Genomic DNA, 18,306 nt, shown 5'->3' on the forward strand with positions numbered 1-18,306 from the left:
TAAGTAATTAAATGGTTTAGATCACAGCATGTTCTTATATGACAGAGTAGCCATTAAAAGTCCAGACCTAAATCCAACCAAATTTCTGTCAAGAGTTAAAAACTGATATTTACGGATACTTTCCATCCAGTCTCACTGGGTCTGAGCCAATCTGCAGATACGAAAAAGCACGTGTAAGTGGTTTGTTAACTTATACACAATGAGGTTTTACTTTTTATTTTCAACTTTGAAATTATGTACAACGTATTGTGGAATGCACTGAAGTTGAATCCATAATGTAACAAAATGGAGAAAAAGTTCAAAGCATGTGTAAGGCAATGGAAGGTAAAGCTTCAGAGTCCTAAAGGGGTTCTGACTCTTGACAGGACCAAAATGGTCTACCTGTGAAAGTTGACCAGAATAAACTGGCCTAGTTCCTCCCTGAATGATCGGTGCATCTCTGATTTGATGTGATGCAGAAATCTCCATTTAGTGAGCCCCAATTAAAGGGGTAGAATTAAATCTGCCTCAAGCGACTTGTCCTTAAAAGGTGAATATGGTTTTGCCACGAGGGAGTCCAAAGGTAGAGATCACCTTTCCTTTTGACTCTCTTGATAGTTGTAAACTGTTTTGTGGTGTTAAGCTCAGGGTTCTGGGAATGGGGTAGTATTCTACATTCCTCTCAGGTTTTGCACTTAGATTTAAATACTGACCTGTGGTGGCTGTCTCATCAGGATTCCAACAGGAAAGCTGTGAAAAGCCTGGTGCTGCTGGTAAGATGAGTGGGGTAAACCAATACCTTGGTAATAAGTCCTATGTTTTTTTGGGGGCGGGGGGTTCTTGACATAATTGATGTTTTTGTGTATATGCCCAAAATCAAGACATTGCTGTTCTCCACTGTATTTCACATTTGAATGTGTACACTGTTTGTATACTGTACTGTGTCCATTTTATACAATGTAAATATGTATTGGGGTTATTATTCCTTAAAGTTAAAACAATCATTACCATCTTTAATTTGTTGTTTTAAACTAGATATTTTAATTCATAGTTATTACATAGATGGATAATGTGGCTTTAGTAGAAACTGAAGATGCTTTAATGTAAATGGTTCAGTCGACTGTGACTGTCATGGTGTGATTTACATAAACTATGAATTTTATTCCACAGATTTGTACTAGCTTGGAAATGTTTGCATGTAAAAGAAATGTAAAATTTGTTTTTCTTTGCAGCACAAAGACTTGAAAGACTCAGAAAAGAACGGCAAAATCAAATCAAATGTAAAAATGTTCAGTGGAAGGAAAGGACAAGCTCTCATTCTGGTATGGATCCTTCAATTTTTCTGCTTCCAATATCAAAATATTTGAGCAAATCCATGTTACCACTGTTGTCTTGCAGCAAGAAGGTCGTTGGTTTAAATTTGATATGATTTATTTACTTCAGACAGGTTTTTAAAAACAAGAAAAAAGCAATCATTAGGACAGAGGATACATGTGCATACATAACCAAGAACAAAATATTTTGTGTACCACTACTTTTCTGTTTGAAAAGGAGTAGGAAGAAGTGAACACTTTTTCAGTCCTACTTCTTATTTCAGTTTAATGAAATATATTACTACTGACTCAATGATTATCAAAAAATTGTAATTAAAACCATATTATAATATTCATGTGCCTGATCAATATACTGGGCTAAAGAGCCAACAAATAAATTATATTACATAGACAAAATGGTTACAACTAACTCTCATAACAAGACAAGAAAATCTATTAATAATAATAATAATGGTAATAATGACCACTGTAAACAACAACTGGACATACAGCATCAGGATAATTACCAACTCCTTGCCAAGGTACACCTAACAATTCTTCTTAATCTGTCTTTAATTTTTATACAACAATAAATAAAAATAAAAAAAAGACAGAGAGAGAAAAACTGACTCTGATGTACATGCAATATTGCAGAGTCACGTCAGCCAACACAACCCTACAACATCCAGTTCCTTAAGAAACCCAGGATGAATTTCATCCACCCACTGGGCCTTGCCACCGAGGAGCTTTTTAACCACGTAGGTGGCCTCGTCCCCAGAGATTGGAGAGCCCGACCCAGAGTCCCCAGGCTCAGCTTCCTCAATGTTGGTGGGATTGATGAGGTCTTCGAAGTATTCTGCCCACCGGCCCACAACATCCCGAGTTGAGGTCAGCAGCACACCATCCCCACTATCAACAGTGTTGGTGCTGCACTGCTTCCCCCTCTTGAGATGCCGGATGGCAGACCAGAATCGCCTCGAAGCCGTACGGAAGTCTTTCTCCTTGGCTTCTCCAAACTCCTCCCATGCCCAAGTTTTTGCCTCAGCAACCACCCAAGCCTTAGAAAACCAACCTCAAATTGGTTTTCTAAGCTTAACGGGTAAAAATCAGCTGAGTAAAATTTTTTTGGCCCACTAGAAAAAGATCGGATTTAAGACTTTTTTTCCATTCTTTTTTTTTTTTTTTCCCATTTTCTAAAATAGGTCTCCAGAGTTGAAAATCATTCATCCTTTTGTGTCATCTCATCTGGACTACTGTAATGCCATTTTTACCTGCCTGGATAGGTTCCCAATTTCATGTTTGCAATCAATACAGAAAGCAGCAGCTAGACTTCTCACCAAATCCAGTAAATTCAGCCATATCACTCTGGTTATATTCTCTACATTGGCTACCGGTCGAATTTAGAATTCGTCTTAAAGTACTTGTGCTGATGTACTGAGCTTTAAATGGTCAGACTCCAGATCATCTTTGTCAGCTTTTAACTAAATTCTCTGCTGCTCGTGATCTTCGTTCCAAACACTACATCTCTTGGTTGCTCCTTGGTTGCTCTTTCAGTTAGTGGCCCCAAGACTGTGGAACAGTTTTCCCTTGCTGCTCCGTTTTGCACACTGTGGATGTTTTTGAAAAGCAACTGGAAACGGTTTTATTTTTCCAGGCTTTTATGTCATGATTTTATTGTTATGTTTGTTTTATGCTTTGCATAGTTTAAGGTTGATTTTTATTTTACTACGCCTTGTGATTTTATGTTTGTGAAAAGCACTTTATAATTAAGCTTTACTTATTTGCCAGCCCACCAGTTCATGCCTGCAGGTTTGCAGTTAACAATAATCACCCCAATGTTGCCAACTCAGCGACTTTCTTGCTACATTTTGTGACATTTCAGACAAAAAAAATCGGTATCAGCCAAAATCGGAATTGCAGGTCAGGCTTTTTAATGACCAGAAAACTGCAATTGGTGCAGCCTTATTATTAAAAACTTGTTCCTTCAATGATAATTCCCCATGATCTCTAAATAAAATTAAGTGGAAACTTATCAGCTAATGTACATTTAAGCTATAACTGAGTTCTGCAGCATCAAGACTATATAAAACAAATATCAAGAACTAAACACAGACACATTAAGTATTTTGTATTTAGTTCACAAAAGTGTAAACACCCTGGTGAAAATTCCAATTGTTTGAGACCATGATAAATTATTTCACAGCCATTTTATCTCTTATAATGTGACACAGACCAACTGAAGAATGAGCAAATTTGTTTGGAAGATTATATGTGAAAACATAGTAAGGTGTAATTTGTTAATGTGCATGTGAACACTCTAAAATTGCACTTTGAAAAGCCACTATATGCATTACAGGGCAAAAGTTCAATCTTATTTCTGTAGTATACAGCCAATCAAAATGCACTTTTAAAGTAGACCTAATTATCTGTTTTAGGATTTATTTCCTGTACATATTTAAACAAAAAGCTTTTGTGTAAATGTACAAAAGAAATAGAAGTGTGTTGGCTGTCAATCTAGGTAGTTAAGACTGAATAAAGTTACTCTGATCTTTTTTAATTCTTTGAGTTGACTTGAGTTATGTTTGCTGAATGTTGTTTTCTTTTCTTTTCCAAATTTTGTTGCTTTCTTGTTTCTGTCCAGCGGAAGATTTGGGATCTCTGTTTGAAAAGCGGGACTACAAAGACAGGCCGCGAACAGCTGGGGCCAAATCCACCTTATCACTACGGCTGGAACAGTGTCCACAGCAGCTCAACAACCCCTTTAATGAATACTCTAAATTTGATGGCAAGGTAAGCTCATGGAGAGCCATGAAGATTGAAGGGCTTTGGTATATGTTAGTGATGAAACTGCGATGAAGCTTTGATCACTGCCAAATGATGACATCTATTCAGCTTATTAAATGCATTTCATAAGCTGCTAATGTAATTATTTGTAAAAAATAAAATGTATATCTTTGTTTAATGTAAAATGAAGAACATGACGGTGCCATGGAATCTAATACTATTTTTCAAATTTTTATCAATAAGTATTTTGTCCAAGTTCTAAAGATTTGATAAGTGAAACTTGTTTTTAAGCTGCACCAGTTTTTAACAAGTTAAGGTACACTGACTCATTAGCTGTAACTTATGCACTTTATTCGGTTATATTTAGAAACAAAATGTTGATGTTGTACTCCATTAAATGGTAAATGCTCTGTACTTGAATAGCACTGTATCAAATTGAGAGGACCCCAAAGCTCTTCAAAGTACATTCAATCATTCACATGCTGATGGTGGTGAGCTAAATATCAAAATATTGTATTTATTTAGTAACTCCATTGTAGCAAAGTTTGCCTTTTTTTTAAAAACATTACATGCTGTAAGAGAGATACTACATACAGTAAATACAAAATTTTGATGTTTTCTTTCAGCATCACCTGTAGGGATGCACCTATTGCAGTTTTCTGGCCGATCACCGATTACCGATCTTTTAAAAAGCCGAACTTACTGATTCCGATTTTGGTTGATACCAATTTTTGTTTGAAATGTTGCTCAATATATCAAGAAGGTTCCTGAATTGGCAACAATGGGGTGACTATTGTTAACTGTAAATGTGCAGACATGACTTGGTCGGCCAGTTTGTCAGTCAAACCTTTCTCACGGGAGAAAAGAAAATTTTTAGACCTTTGCCGAGGTTGATGACATCGGTGGATAAGATCTGCTTCACATGTAAAAATCGGCCTATGGGGCGTGCTGTGGTGGCGCAGGGGGTTAGCACGCCCCACGTTTGGAGGCCTTAGTCCTCGACGGGGACGTCGCGGGTTCGATTCCCGGTCCCAACGACCTTTGCCGCATGTCTTACCCCCTCTCCTCACCCTCCTTCCTGTCTGCCTACTGTCGAAAAAATACGAGCCACTAGCGCCGCAAAAACTCTTCGGAGAAAAAAAATGGAGAAATAAAAAAAATCGGCCTATCACCGATCACCCAATATTAAGGAAATCGGTGCACCCCTAATATACAGTCTTTTCTCTCTTTATCTCAAGGGTCACATAGGTACCACAGCTACCAAGAAGATAGATGTCTACCTCTCAATGCAGATGACTCAGGAGAAAGTGCATCCGATGACAGTGGTCACCATTGCAAACGCTCGTGTTCACGACCTCATTGGACTCATCTGCTGGCAGTACACAAGCGAGGGACGAGAACCCAAACTCAGGTGAGTACAAACAAATTCCAAATACAGTTTTGTGTTAAAGCTCTTCATTAACAGTGTTTCCTGTTCACCTATGTTGTTATATACAGGGCATTAACACTGTTATTTTGCTTACAGTGAGAATGTGGAGGCCTATTGCCTTCACATTGCTGAGGATGATGGTGAGGTGGATACTGACTTCCCACCACTTGATTCCAATGAGCCAATCCATAAGTTTGGCTTTAGCACGCTAGCATTGGTGGAGAAATACTCTTCACCTGGCTTGACTTCTAGACAGTCACTGTTTGTCAGAATGTAAGTATGAAAATGTGCAGAAGCAATATTATAGGGCGCTCCACCCAGTCTGGTTGTTTGTCACTGGGCAAGACACTTCATGCACCTTGCCTGCTGATGTTGGTCAGAAGAGCCAATGGCACAAAATGGCAGCCTGGCTTCTGTCAGACTGCCAAAGGGCAGCTATTGCTACTATCCATTATCAGTGTGTGAATGTGTCCTTTGACATCTCAATTTGATATTAGAAGTGAACTAAAAATAAAATTGATTATTAACTAATGTTGTGTTTTAGAATGAACAAATGATGATGGCATCATTTGTTTGTTCTAACACAGAATAATGATGCCATTTTCAGGCTTTGAAACTTTTGCTGTGCATTTATAGTTGGACTCTCCATACCTCACTGTTTCCATATTTTTCTTTTTAGAAATGCTGCTCATGGTTTCTCTTTAATTCCTGTGGATAGTCTGAAGGTAACCATGAAGGAGATTCTCCAAAAAGCACTCAAGAAGAGAAAGGGTTCACAGAAAGGGTCAGGTAATGATGCTTTGGTCGCTCAAAGTTCTTGGTGTGGTGTGCGTAGTGTTTGTTTTTGGTCGTTATGATGCGATGGTTGTTTTGGGGTTAAATTTTTAAAAATGTAACCACAAAAAACTCTTTCGCACTGGCAAGTCTCACTCTAACCTAGCATTTCTCAACGGGGGCGGTACCGCCCCCCGGGGGACGTTCAGAGGACGGCAGGGGGCGCTGGCGGAAATTTTTGCAAAAGGGGGAGCGGGGATTCCTTTGGGGGGCGGTTGCTCAAAGGTAAACTTTACACCTTAAATGCACAACAATACCAATTTAGACTTTGAGCAAATTGTTAAACTTGTACTGTGTAAAATTAAACATGCTTGGCTAGACTGTATCGATCTCTTCAGTGTTTGTAGCTTCTCGGCTCAGCTCCGCGGTCCTGCTACTGGTAGCTTCACCGCATCAGTTCATTGTTACACTGACTGATGACATTACTGTGATTCACTTGTCTGGTGTCTCATTTTCAAGTATTTTATGTTTAAGTTTGTTTAAGAAAGAATCCAAAGAAAATTAAATTTTACATCACAAGCTAATATTATGTCGTTCCGGCATTTCACACTGTCGGTGCAAAATTACAGCTCTGAGAGAACCGTTTCTCTCTCCTTTATTGCTGCCTTTTCCTCAGTGAGACAAGCTGCTGCGGCGCTGTTAAATCAGTCATTCCAAAACTTTCTGCATGTGTTCCTGGTTCTGCTTGTGATTAAATTCATAATTGTTCCTCCATACTGAGCAGCTCTCTGATAGCAAATGGCATGTCTGCTGTTCACAGCTAAACTATAATGTTGTTTTGGAATTTGATGTGAGGTCATTAAGAGCTAATCAATGAATGTGGTCAGCTATCATTTAAATTGGTTTGGTGCTGTACTCGGCTCGGTGTGGCTAGTACTACCCCTGAAGTAGGTATCAATACATGAGAACAGCTGGGCAGAACAGCGCCGGATTTGCTAATGAAAAATAACTCTGGTCGGGAATGACTGGGACCGAATCGGTAAGACGGGCTAGTGGAAAAGTGCCTTTAGAGCAGGGGTGGGCAATCCTGGTCCTCGAGAGCCGGTGTCCTTAGATGTCTCCCTGGTCCAACACACTTGAATCCAACAGCTGAATCACCTCCTAAGTGCAGTCAAGTTCTCCAGAGTCCTGCTAATGACCTCATTATTTGACTCGGGTGTGTTGAAGTAGAGACGCATCTAAAAGTTGCAGGAGACCGACCCTCGAGGCCTGGAGTTGCCCACCCCTGCTTTAGAGGATCCTTGTTAAAGCAGGGTAGGTATGAGCTCCCAGGCAGCTGTTTTCTCAGGACTACAGTAGGCGTAGAGTGGAACTTGGTTATGTCAGTCTTAAATGAAGCACATGTAATTTCTTAGACATTTTCATTCATTTCATGTGTGTTGTGCACATAAGTCTATTTTTCAATTCATAACAACCCACACAAAAGGTGTTTGGCTGTTGTCCACTTTTAAAAATCTGATCGGTCTCTGCTGTCTTCGCCAAAAACATCCAGTTAGTTGTTGTGGAAAACACGTGAGCTTCAAAGATGCACTGTATCCTCTTTAGTTCTGCAGCCAACTGGTACCATTTGTCATCAATTATTGCTCCCTCATACTGTCAAGCTACTCCGGTGGCTCGATTTGATTTGGCATATAGAGGCAGTATTAGTCATTTTAGAGAACACTTCTCCACTGAGTACTAAAGACATGGTCTTTGCTTCCTCTGCCCTAACATTTAAACTTGAAATAATCAGTTAATGTATGCACTGTAAAAACTCCAAAACACAGATTCACACAGATACCTCTGTTTGGAGGTATCTGTGTGAAGGCCTGATATAGTGAATCAGCCCTTCACATATATAGTGAAGGGCTGATTCACTATATATGAATCAGCCCTTACAGTTAATGCAAATCATCAAGAAAAATTCCCTGACAACTGACTTACAGACTGTGAACAACTACAAGGAACTGAATGGTAAATGAAAGTGATCCCTTGACACTCCTACAGGGCCCATGTATCGTCTGGAGAAGCAGATGGAGCCGAATGTTGCAGTCGACCTGGATTCTACTCTGGAAAGCCAGAACACCCTGGAGTTTTGCCTGGTCAGAGAAAACAGTGAGTAAACTCGGCATGAAGGTTTAAATATGAGGTCTGCTGCAAACTTCATTTCAGTGACTGTTGTGGCAATTCACCATCCCAGAATGTTGTCGGCTGCTGCTGCTTCACCAAATGAAATATTCTTCAAATCATTTCTATGCCATATGTACAGTATATAGCAAGTTTAGACCAAACGCAGGCCCACTAAAAACTCTATAAGGAAAAGTGAAAGTTTTGTGAGTGAGCAGAGATCTTATTATCAGGAGCTCTTGTGTTTTATTTAGACTTCTTTTCTTAACTCGGCTTATTCATTTTACAGGCTCCAGAGGTGAGGAGAGCTCTGAGGAGGACCCTACTATTGATATAACCACAGTCCAAGACATGTTGAGCAGTCACCACTACAAGTCCTTCAAGATCAGCTTGATTCATAAGCTGCGTTTCACCACAGATGTCCAGCTAGGTACATGCTACTCAGTGAGGTGCTGCTGTCTTTTCCAGATATGAAAATGTTTTTGTTTGTACTGATTCTTGTGTATAAAGTCTGTTTTAAAAAGACAGTTAAATGTGTGAAACGTTGACCAATAATGACAAGATATGCTGAAGGATTCTTGATGGAGGCAGTACTTTTAAAACTAATGGAAAATGATACAGACTCACTCTGTGCCTGTCTCCACTCAGGGCAGTGTGGAACATGATAGTTCTAGAGGACTGTTCATATGAGCAACAACTCAAGTAGTCTACACATGCAAATAAATGTAGAAAAAAAATCCACAATTAAAGTTATAGGTAAAGAATTGGAATGATTGAACACACTTGTCTACATCCCAGAAAGAAGGACACCAGGGGCTGGCTGTTCCTCTGGGGAATCGTTACCTGGACCTGGGAGTATAGAGTGCATCTTCTTGTGTGTCTTTACACATGGTATTTCAATCAATCAATCAATCAATCAAATTTTATTTGTATAGCACATTTCAGCAGCAAGGCATTTCAAAGTGCTTTACATCATTACAAACACAGAATCACAATGCAATATAGAATCAATCTTTAAGTCAAGTTCCATCAATAAATTTGTAATTGATTACATTTCAAATACAATTCTAAACAGGTGGGTTTTCAGTTGAGATTTAAAAGAAGTCAGTGTTTCAGCTGTTTTACAGTTTTCTGGAAGTTTGTTCCAAATTTGTGGTGCATAGATGCTGAAAGCTGCTTCTCCTCGTTTGATTCTGGTTCTGGGGATGCAGAGCAGACCAGAACCGGAAGACCTGAGAGGTCTGGAAGGTTGATACAATAAAAGCAGATCTTTAATGTATTGTGGTGCTAAGCCGTTCAGTGATTTGTAAACTAACAACAGTATTTTAAAGTCTATTCTTTGAGCTACAGGGAGCCAGTGAAGGGACTTTAAAACTGGTGTTATGTGCTCTATCTTCCTGGTTTTAGTGAGAACGCCAGCAGCAGCATTCTGGATCAGCTGCAGCTGTTTGATTGATTTGTTGGACAGACCTGTGAAGACGCTGTTGCAATAATCAATACGACTGAAGATAAATGCATGGATGAGTTTCTCTAGATCTGGCTGAGACATTAGTCCTTTAATCCTGGAAATGTTCTTCAGGTGATAGAAGGCCGACTTTGTAACTGTCTTTATGTGGCTCTGGAGGTTCAGGTCAGAGTCCATCACTACTCCCAGGTTTCGGGCCTGATCGCTGGTTTTCAGTTGTAATAACTGAAGCTGTGCATTGACTCTACATCGTTCCTCTTTAGGTCCAAAAATAATAACTTCAGTTTTGTTTCTGTTCAGCTGGAGAAAGTTTTGGCACATCCACACATTTATCTGTTCAGTGATTGGATGGGTTCTGAGTCCCCTGGTGACATCGTAATGTAGAGCTGTGCGTCATCTGCATAGTTATGGTAGCTAATATTATTTCCTGTTATAACCTGAGCTAGTGGGAGCATATAAATATTGAATAAAAGGGGCCCTAGGATTGAACCTTGGGGTACCCCACATGTGACCTTTGACCTCTTTGATGAAAAGTTTTCAATTGAAACAAAGAAATCCCTGTTCTTTATGTAGGATTCAAACCAGTTTAGCACTGGACCGGAGAGTCCGGCCCAACTCTCCAGTCGATTCAGTAATATGTCATGGTCAACAGTGTCAAAAGCTGCACTGAGGTCCAACAGAACCAGCACTGTGATTCTGCCACAGTCCGTATTTATATGGATGTCATTGAACACTTTTACGAGGGCGGTCTCTGTGCTGTGGTGAGCACGAAAACCAGACTGGAAGGAGTCAAAGAGGTTGGTTATAGTTAGGAAGCTAGTTAATTGTTTACACACAGTTTTTTCAATAACTTTGCTGATGAATGGGAGGTCAGAGGTCGGCCTGTAATTCTGCATTAGCGATTTGTCCAGATTGTTCTTTTTTATAAGTGGTTTGATTACTGCTGTTTTCAAAGCCTGGGGGAAAACGCCTGATGAGAGCGATGAGTTTACTATTTGGATCAGGTCAGTAGCAACGACAGGCAGGACTTTCTTAAAGAAATGTGTGGGTAAAACATCCAGACAGCAGGAACTGGAGCTTAGTTGACTTATAATTTCCTGTAGGGTTTTATAATTAAGTAGTTGGAATTGGGTCATTTTTCCTGTATTTGTTTTGTTTGGGCACAGCATTGGTACTGACTTTATAGTGGATGTACAGATTAATCCTCTGATTTTTTGAATTTTCTCTGAGAAGAAGCTGGAAAACTGGTTGCAGGCGGCAATACATTGGAATTCAGGTGGTAACGTCACAGGAAGGTTTGTGATTCTGTCAACTGTTGCAAATAAGCTCGAGCATTGTTAATGTTTTTGTTTATGACATCTGCAAAGAAAGCCTCTCTTGCATGTTTTAGTGTTAAATGATAGTTACGTAGTCTTTCTTTATAGATGTCACAATGAACGTGGAGTTGAGTTTTACGCCATTTTTGTTCTGCCCTACGGCAGAGTTGTCTTGCAGATCTAACTGTTTGTGTATTTTTGTGTATTATTTAGATGTTTAGAAGATGGAGCAGAATACACAAGTAGAAACAAAACTGCTTCAAGACTTTTTCTATGTTAATAAAAAGTTTATAGCGGGAGAGGGAGATTGATTAGATGATGGGCTCATTATCTTTGCCGATGTTCTCCTCCAGGAAGAAATTGCAGCTAAACGAAACACCGGGTGTAGCTTCAATGGCATGAAAAATAACTGAGAATACAAAGTCAACAGCAAATGATGCAAATTGGAGAGTAGTAGAAGAAGAAGATAGCAGACTGAGGAAGGTAGTCAGCGTGACCAACTTTGATGGTCCCACCTGCAAACTACACCTTTTATATAATGTTTGTTTTTAGTGTGATGTGTAAAACAAGTTTTCTCTGCTGACCCAGCCAGTGACCTAATGTTACTCCCATCAATCGGCAAATACTACCTGAATCTCTCAAAGTTAAAAGAAAGCTGACTCGTCTATTTATTTCGAACTATTAAAACAGCTGTACTTTACATGGCTTTATTTTCATTTAGAGCTTTCTGAATAAATCTAATTATCCAGGAATGTTTAATATATTTTACTTTTATTTTATTCCAGTTGTACTCAAATCACCCATCACAAGTGTTTTAATCATGCCTGGTTGGTTTTTGACTGGTTGACTTTTTTTCAAGTACCGGTATATATCAGAAAACAATTTCTGTGCAACATACAGATGACACAATAAATCACAATAAATGTTCTGTTCTTTTTGACAAACATAATGATCAGTTTGCAGACAGGAGTCTCACAGCAGCAGGCATGTCTGCATTGTTGTTATAAACAAGCATCTGCATCACAGCAGATCTGCAACATCCACAGCATGCTGTCTTGTACAAGTCAATGTACAGTATATACCAGGGCTGTTTTTATTTGCTGAGCTAAAGTGAACAGACGTCATTGGTGAATTATGTTGCTTGTAGGGGGTTTGGATGTTAGAATGAGTTGACCATTTGCATCTTATCTTGTGGTATTGTCTCTAGGCCACAAATTACACATTGCTTTTCAGTGCTTCTTCAGATCCATTAGATTTTATGTTACAACAGGACACATTATCTCTGTGGTGCTACAGTTGTTGGCCTTTTAATTGAGTTTTTCACATTTTATTTTGATTTTATGGTTTTATGCAGATGCTCTGGATAAATCATGCTCTTAATGTTTACTTAAAAATAAGTGCTTTTACCACATAACCCAATCCTATTAGCTTTTTTTTTTACCTTAAATATTTCCACCATCCAAAACTGTCCTTGCAGGCATTTCAGGTGAAAAAGTGGAAATCGATCCTGTCACAAGTCAGAAGTTTTGGATTCGCCAAAAACCCATCTCTATTGACTCGGACCACCTTTGTGCATGTGACCTTGTTGAGGAGAGAAGTCCCAGTAAGTGTTCTCATGAGGTTCTCTAAAGTGAGCCCCTGTCTGGTCATCCTTATAAATTGATGGTTTCTGATTGTGTAATGTTTTAGAAATGAACTGTGTAATTACAACTGCAAAATGATTTCACATCTCATCAGAAGGTCTTAGCATTTTTTAGGCATGGATAGGAAAGAGTAGAATGATTGGGTCCTAATGATTCTAAAAGGCCACCAACTGTATTTTTGTGTAATGGAACACTGATTTCACTCCCCCTTTTTTGGCTAATTTGAAGTCCTTATAGCTGCAGTATGAAACCTTTATAATTTTGTATTTATATTTTTGTCAATTTGTTCAGGGTTTCCCCCAGAAAACTTGCTAAGCCTGGTGGTCGGTTCACCGAGACGGTCCACCAGGGTTTTGTATTAAAAGATGTTAAGTTGACAGGAAATGTAAAATATTACTGGGTAATTATATGTTACGGGAATACATTGCCGACAATACTTAAACTCACAACTATAGAATCTTAAAAACAACAAATTAAAAAAAAAAATACAGTTAAAATAAATATCAATTATTTGCACTTCTGATAAATCCAGATTAAGTAATCAGTTAGTGGCTCTAAAAACATGATGTAATGCTGATCACATTTAGCACCGGCCCAAAGCAAAAGTGAACTAAGAGAATATCAAATTTGATTTAATGTTTTCAGCATAGTTAAATTAAAAGATTTTAAATTGTTTAACATTTAAATTTAAGATGCTAAGGAATTGGCAAGTTTACTTTGTAAAAGTTCAAAGAACAATCTTTATAATTGGGTTGTTTTGTTACCACAATTAGAATCTGATACTCTTAGTTTAATCTTTGAGTTTTAGCTGTTTGTTCACAAATACATCTAAGTAAACTACAATTGTAATTGAGTGCTCGGCCAATTAAACGAGGCCCCATGTCCCAGATTTCACTAAATCCATGGTGACATGCTGTCTGGTGCTGATGTTCTTAGCAACAAGAGGGACCCCTAAATCAAATTCTGCTCACGGTCTCATGCAACATTGGTGTTTGAAAAAAAATCAAAAATGTCAGATGCTTTTTGATTACGTTTCTGACGTCACTGTGACAAGTCGATGTCAACTGAACTTTTACCATGTTGAGTCCGACTTTAAAAAATATGAACTTGTGCGACCCCCAGTCATGACAGTAGGTTGCAAGACTAATAATCTGTGAAACAACTGACTTCATCTGCCTCCTCCTTCAGCTTTTATTGCCATCTGAAGAAATGCACCGCTTTCGGCTGGGACCAACCAATCAGAGCCAGGAACGCAACGCTGTCAAACTCTCATGTACTCTCTGCATGAGGTGCAAATGGCAGAGAAACATTTTAGCGTTACAGGAAAACCGTTTATCTGCCATCATTAGTGGCTATGCCACTGATGATGAGATTTCACAGGATCTGCTGAATGGGGAAAAAGCTGTAGAGAGAGGAAGAGGTGTGGGGAAGAGCAGCGGCACATGAGGTTGTGATTGACATCCTCCGGGCTCTGATTGGTTGTTTTCAGTTAGAACGGGGGAAGGCAGATAAACTCAGTTTTTTTTCACAGATTATCTGTCTGATACCATACTGTCATGACATGATGACAAATATGTAAAATAATATATTTTATAAAAGTTGCATACTGCAGCTTTAAAATACCTTGACTAAAAAGTTTCACTCAGTTATAAGCAAACTTTTGATATGTAGCCAATCAATTCAGTCTAAGTTACATTTTCTGTATGTCAGAACATGACTTTCTGTCATTCCTCTCTCTCAAAGCTGCCTTTCAGAGGAATAGAGGCCCTATTAGAATGATGTTGCGTAATTGGATGTGTTGGAGCTGCAACCTCCTTTCTGTACATTTATAAATCAACAATCAGTTAACTAATATAACAATATTTATTCCTGACCAGAACAAGTGTCCGTAGTACAAGATGTTTATGGTTATAGTTTTCATTAATACACACACAGAACATTATGTTCTTTGGCTAATGGTAGCTCCACAACAACTAAAGTCTCGTAGATTCACAGGAATGTGACATCATTTTCAGACCAAGGCAGTGACTTTTCAATCTGTACACAATAGACCAATAAGAAGTAATAGCCTTCCTTGTTTTCTGGCTTACATTTTCTCTGGCATCTGGCACAAATACTGCCTATTTACACTAGCTTAGCTTTTATATGTTTTATCCAGATAAAGTTTTATTAGATATGCCACTTCCTCTCATCTCGGGTGTGTTATTCTTACAAATGAAACCACTCGATCAATAAGAGATTTTTTTTTTCTTTAATTTTCCATCTTTGATTTATTTATTTTTCCTGGAATTATACAAATGCATGACCCATGATGTATGACAAGGAGAGACTGGTTGATTTGTGTGCTTTTTTGACCAGTTGAACATGTTTTCTGTTCTACAGGTCATGCCATTTTTAAGATTACTTATCACAGCAACCATGACTACAAGGCTCTGTACTTTGAGTCTGATGCTGCTACTGTCAATGAAATTGTGCTCAAGGTGAGTTCTACATGAATGATGTGACCCTGCAGCTCCTGTACTGTAATCTGTGTGGCGTGCTCATATATACACTCTGATCTACTACACCTCTGGTTGCATGATTTATTCACACATGACCGTATTCTGACTTGCATCCACCCAAATTCCCAGCCTTCCAACCTTTTGGTCAGAAGGTTGGAATTTTGTCCTGACTCATAGCTTCATTCTGTAGTGCCTGAAAAAAGTATCTTAAATTAATCCTTTCAATAATAATCAACATTTTATAGAATCACATAAACAGTTCACAGCTATTCAGCTCAGTTATCCAGTTCTTTCCCCTCATCGTTATCACTGAAATTGTTCCAGAGTCCTTCCATTGTTTGTGATTATCTGCACTGTAGACAAAGTTGTGTGTAAATTACTGCTACTCTTTTAGTGAGGAACAAAGGTTTTCTAACAATATTTCTTTAGCTAATGCCTAACCCGTTAATCATTGCAATTGCTAAGTCTAAGGTAAACTTTATGACTAAAAAGTTGAAATACTAAATCACTTTTTTTTTTTCCTTTTGCTAGGTGAACTACATCCTGGAGTCTCGGGCCAGCACCTCCCGGGCAGATTACTTTGCCCAAAAGCAACGCAAACTTAGCCGCAGGACAAGCTTTAGTTTCCAGAAGGAGAAGAAAACTGGGCAGTAGATGCACACTACTGAAACCACTCCACTGAGGCTACACAGGTCCATCGGCCAGACGCCTTTCACTCCTGTACAAAGAGCATCTTGGATGTAGTTCAAGATTTCAGATATAGAATCTGATATAAAGTCAAGTTAAAGACTAAAGATATGGCAGAAAACAAAAGTTGTTCTTCAGCTGGTGCAGATTGAAAACCTCTGTAGCCCAATGAAGGAGCAGATTTCATAACTAGAAGGAACTTGCATGTTGACTTTTGGACAGATTAGCTGCTGTGCTCTGATTCTTCACTTGTTGCCTCTGTATGCGAGTACTGCTCAAGCAAGTTGTTAAAGTTACACGTTGAACATTAGTTTCACTTCTCTTTTGTTAACAGATTTGAATCCTCACCATTTTATGTATAGTATATACAAATTTTATAATCAGAAAATTAAATAACATCAAATTATATTAGCCAGTTTGGCTTTTTTTTCCACTTCTTCCTTGAATCACCCACATTTTGCAGTCATTTTACTCCCGTTTGTTTAGAACAGCATTGCCTGTTAGGTTTTTCAACTGTACTGTTGTGAAGTTCTGTTCTTCTTAATTGTGATGAATCTTCTCGGTTTGCAAAATTTCCATTAACACCCCAAGATCTGCTTCCAAGAAATGTGTGTGTGTGTATGTATGTCTAAAATTTTAATTATTTCGTGAAGAATCAACAAGTGGGACACAATCGTGAGGTGGAATGAAATTTATTGGATATTTTAAACTTCTTTAACAAATATAAAACTGCAAAGTGAAACCAAAATCGTTTGGCCACAATGCAAAACGATATGTTTGGGATAAAAGCAACACAGCTCACCCTGAACACACCATCCCCACTGTCAAACATGGTGGTGGCAGCATCATGGTTTGGGCCTGCTTTTCTTCAGCAGGGACAGGGAAGATGGTTAAAATTGATGGGAAGATGGATGGATGGAGCCAAATACAGGACCATTCTGGAAGAAAACCTGTTGGAGTCTGCAAAAGACCAGAGACTGGGACGGAGATTTATCTTCCAACAAGACAATGATCCCAAACATAAAGTAAAACCTACAATAAAATGGTTCACAAATAAATATATCCAGGTCTTAGAATGGCCAAGTTAAAGTCCAGACCTGAATTCAATTGAGAATCTGTGGAAGGAGCTGAAAACTGCTGTTCACAAGCGCTCTCCATCCAACCTCACTGAGCTCCAGCTGTTTTGCAAGGAAGAATGGGCAAGAATTTCAGTCTCTCGATGTGCAAAACTGATAGACATACCCCATGCGACTTGCAGCAGTAATCGCAGCAAAAGGTGGCGCTACAAAGTATTAACGCAAGGGGCCAAATAATATTGCACGCCCCATTCTCCCATTTAAAAAAACTATTAAAGTTTACAATATCCAATAAATTTTGTTCCACCTCATGATTGTGCCCCACTTGTTGATTCTTCACAAAATAATAAAAATTTTAGATTTTTATGTTTGAAGCCTGAAAAGTGGCAAAAGGTTGAAAAGTTTAAGGGGGCCGAATACTTTCACAAGGCATATATGTCATACATGAATGTATAAAATTCTGCTGAAGAAATGTGTATCAGCTCGTACAAAAATTGCAGCACCTGTATCCATCATGTAAGAAATGTTCCATTTCGCTTCATGAAGTCTACTTTGTTCCTGGCATCAATACCACATGAACAAAATTGCTTTAATATTTCTTAGCCATAGTAATCCATATTCACAAAATGAAAATGTTCAAAATTATTTTATCTCTCTTTCAAATATGATTTACTGTACTTGTTAATTATCAATTAGCACAGGAGGAGTGTCCACCTCCAGTCTTCTCCTGCATATTTTAGATAAACCCCTACCACGCCTAAATCAAGCGGCTGAATTCCCTTGTCAGTCAGCCAGCTCTGCAGAGGCCTGCTAACCAGCCAGTCATTGATTCAGGAGGCTGGAGCGGAGAGTCCCTGAAGGAGCAGAATAGAAGAAGATTTCATCTGAAAAGCTGGAGGTAGTCAAATCCTTGATATTGCACAGATTGCAACTAATGTTTTCTGTGCTTTTTAATAATGACACTCCCTCTTCCTTCATGCAAATTGCGAGGTACAATTGTCAAATTAACCTTAATTGAGCTGTCCAGCAGTCATTAGATGTATGTGTGTGTTGGAAATATTGAAATGCAATGCAGGAGTTCTGATTAAAAAAACATGGTCGTTTACATCAGCTTTTTCTAGATATTGTAGGATTTATAACAGTGGGATTTGGATAACAATACATATCAATGCA

At 38.7% G+C, this 18,306-nt stretch overlaps 1 protein-coding gene across 2 annotated transcripts in view; it reads left to right on the forward strand.

Moving 5' to 3' along the window:
* mapkap1 (mitogen-activated protein kinase associated protein 1) overlaps nucleotides 1-16,463 on the forward strand; it is a 31,621-nt gene extending 15,158 nt beyond the window's left edge. Inside the window, exons 3-12 of one of the 2 annotated variants that reach the window (XM_005809980.3) lie at nucleotides 1,212-1,301; nucleotides 3,934-4,082; nucleotides 5,315-5,487; nucleotides 5,602-5,778; nucleotides 6,185-6,294; nucleotides 8,326-8,433; nucleotides 8,735-8,875; nucleotides 12,704-12,829; nucleotides 15,252-15,349; nucleotides 15,902-16,463. In XM_005809980.3, coding sequence (XP_005810037.1) covers nucleotides 1,212-1,301; nucleotides 3,934-4,082; nucleotides 5,315-5,487; nucleotides 5,602-5,778; nucleotides 6,185-6,294; nucleotides 8,326-8,433; nucleotides 8,735-8,875; nucleotides 12,704-12,829; nucleotides 15,252-15,349; nucleotides 15,902-16,024 — 1,295 coding nt within the window. In that variant the 3' untranslated portion in view covers nucleotides 16,025-16,463. The remainder of the gene's footprint in view (nucleotides 1-1,211; nucleotides 1,302-3,933; nucleotides 4,083-5,314; nucleotides 5,488-5,601; nucleotides 5,779-6,184; nucleotides 6,295-8,325; nucleotides 8,434-8,734; nucleotides 8,876-12,703; nucleotides 12,830-15,251; nucleotides 15,350-15,901) is intronic. The other variant, XM_023337949.1, reaches the window with a different exon arrangement.
* Nucleotides 16,464-18,306: the final 1,843 nt, after the last annotated feature.

Source organism: Xiphophorus maculatus, chromosome 8, assembly GCF_002775205.1.
Source record: "Xiphophorus maculatus strain JP 163 A chromosome 8, X_maculatus-5.0-male, whole genome shotgun sequence".
Lineage (NCBI taxonomy): Eukaryota > Metazoa > Chordata > Actinopteri > Cyprinodontiformes > Poeciliidae > Xiphophorus > Xiphophorus maculatus.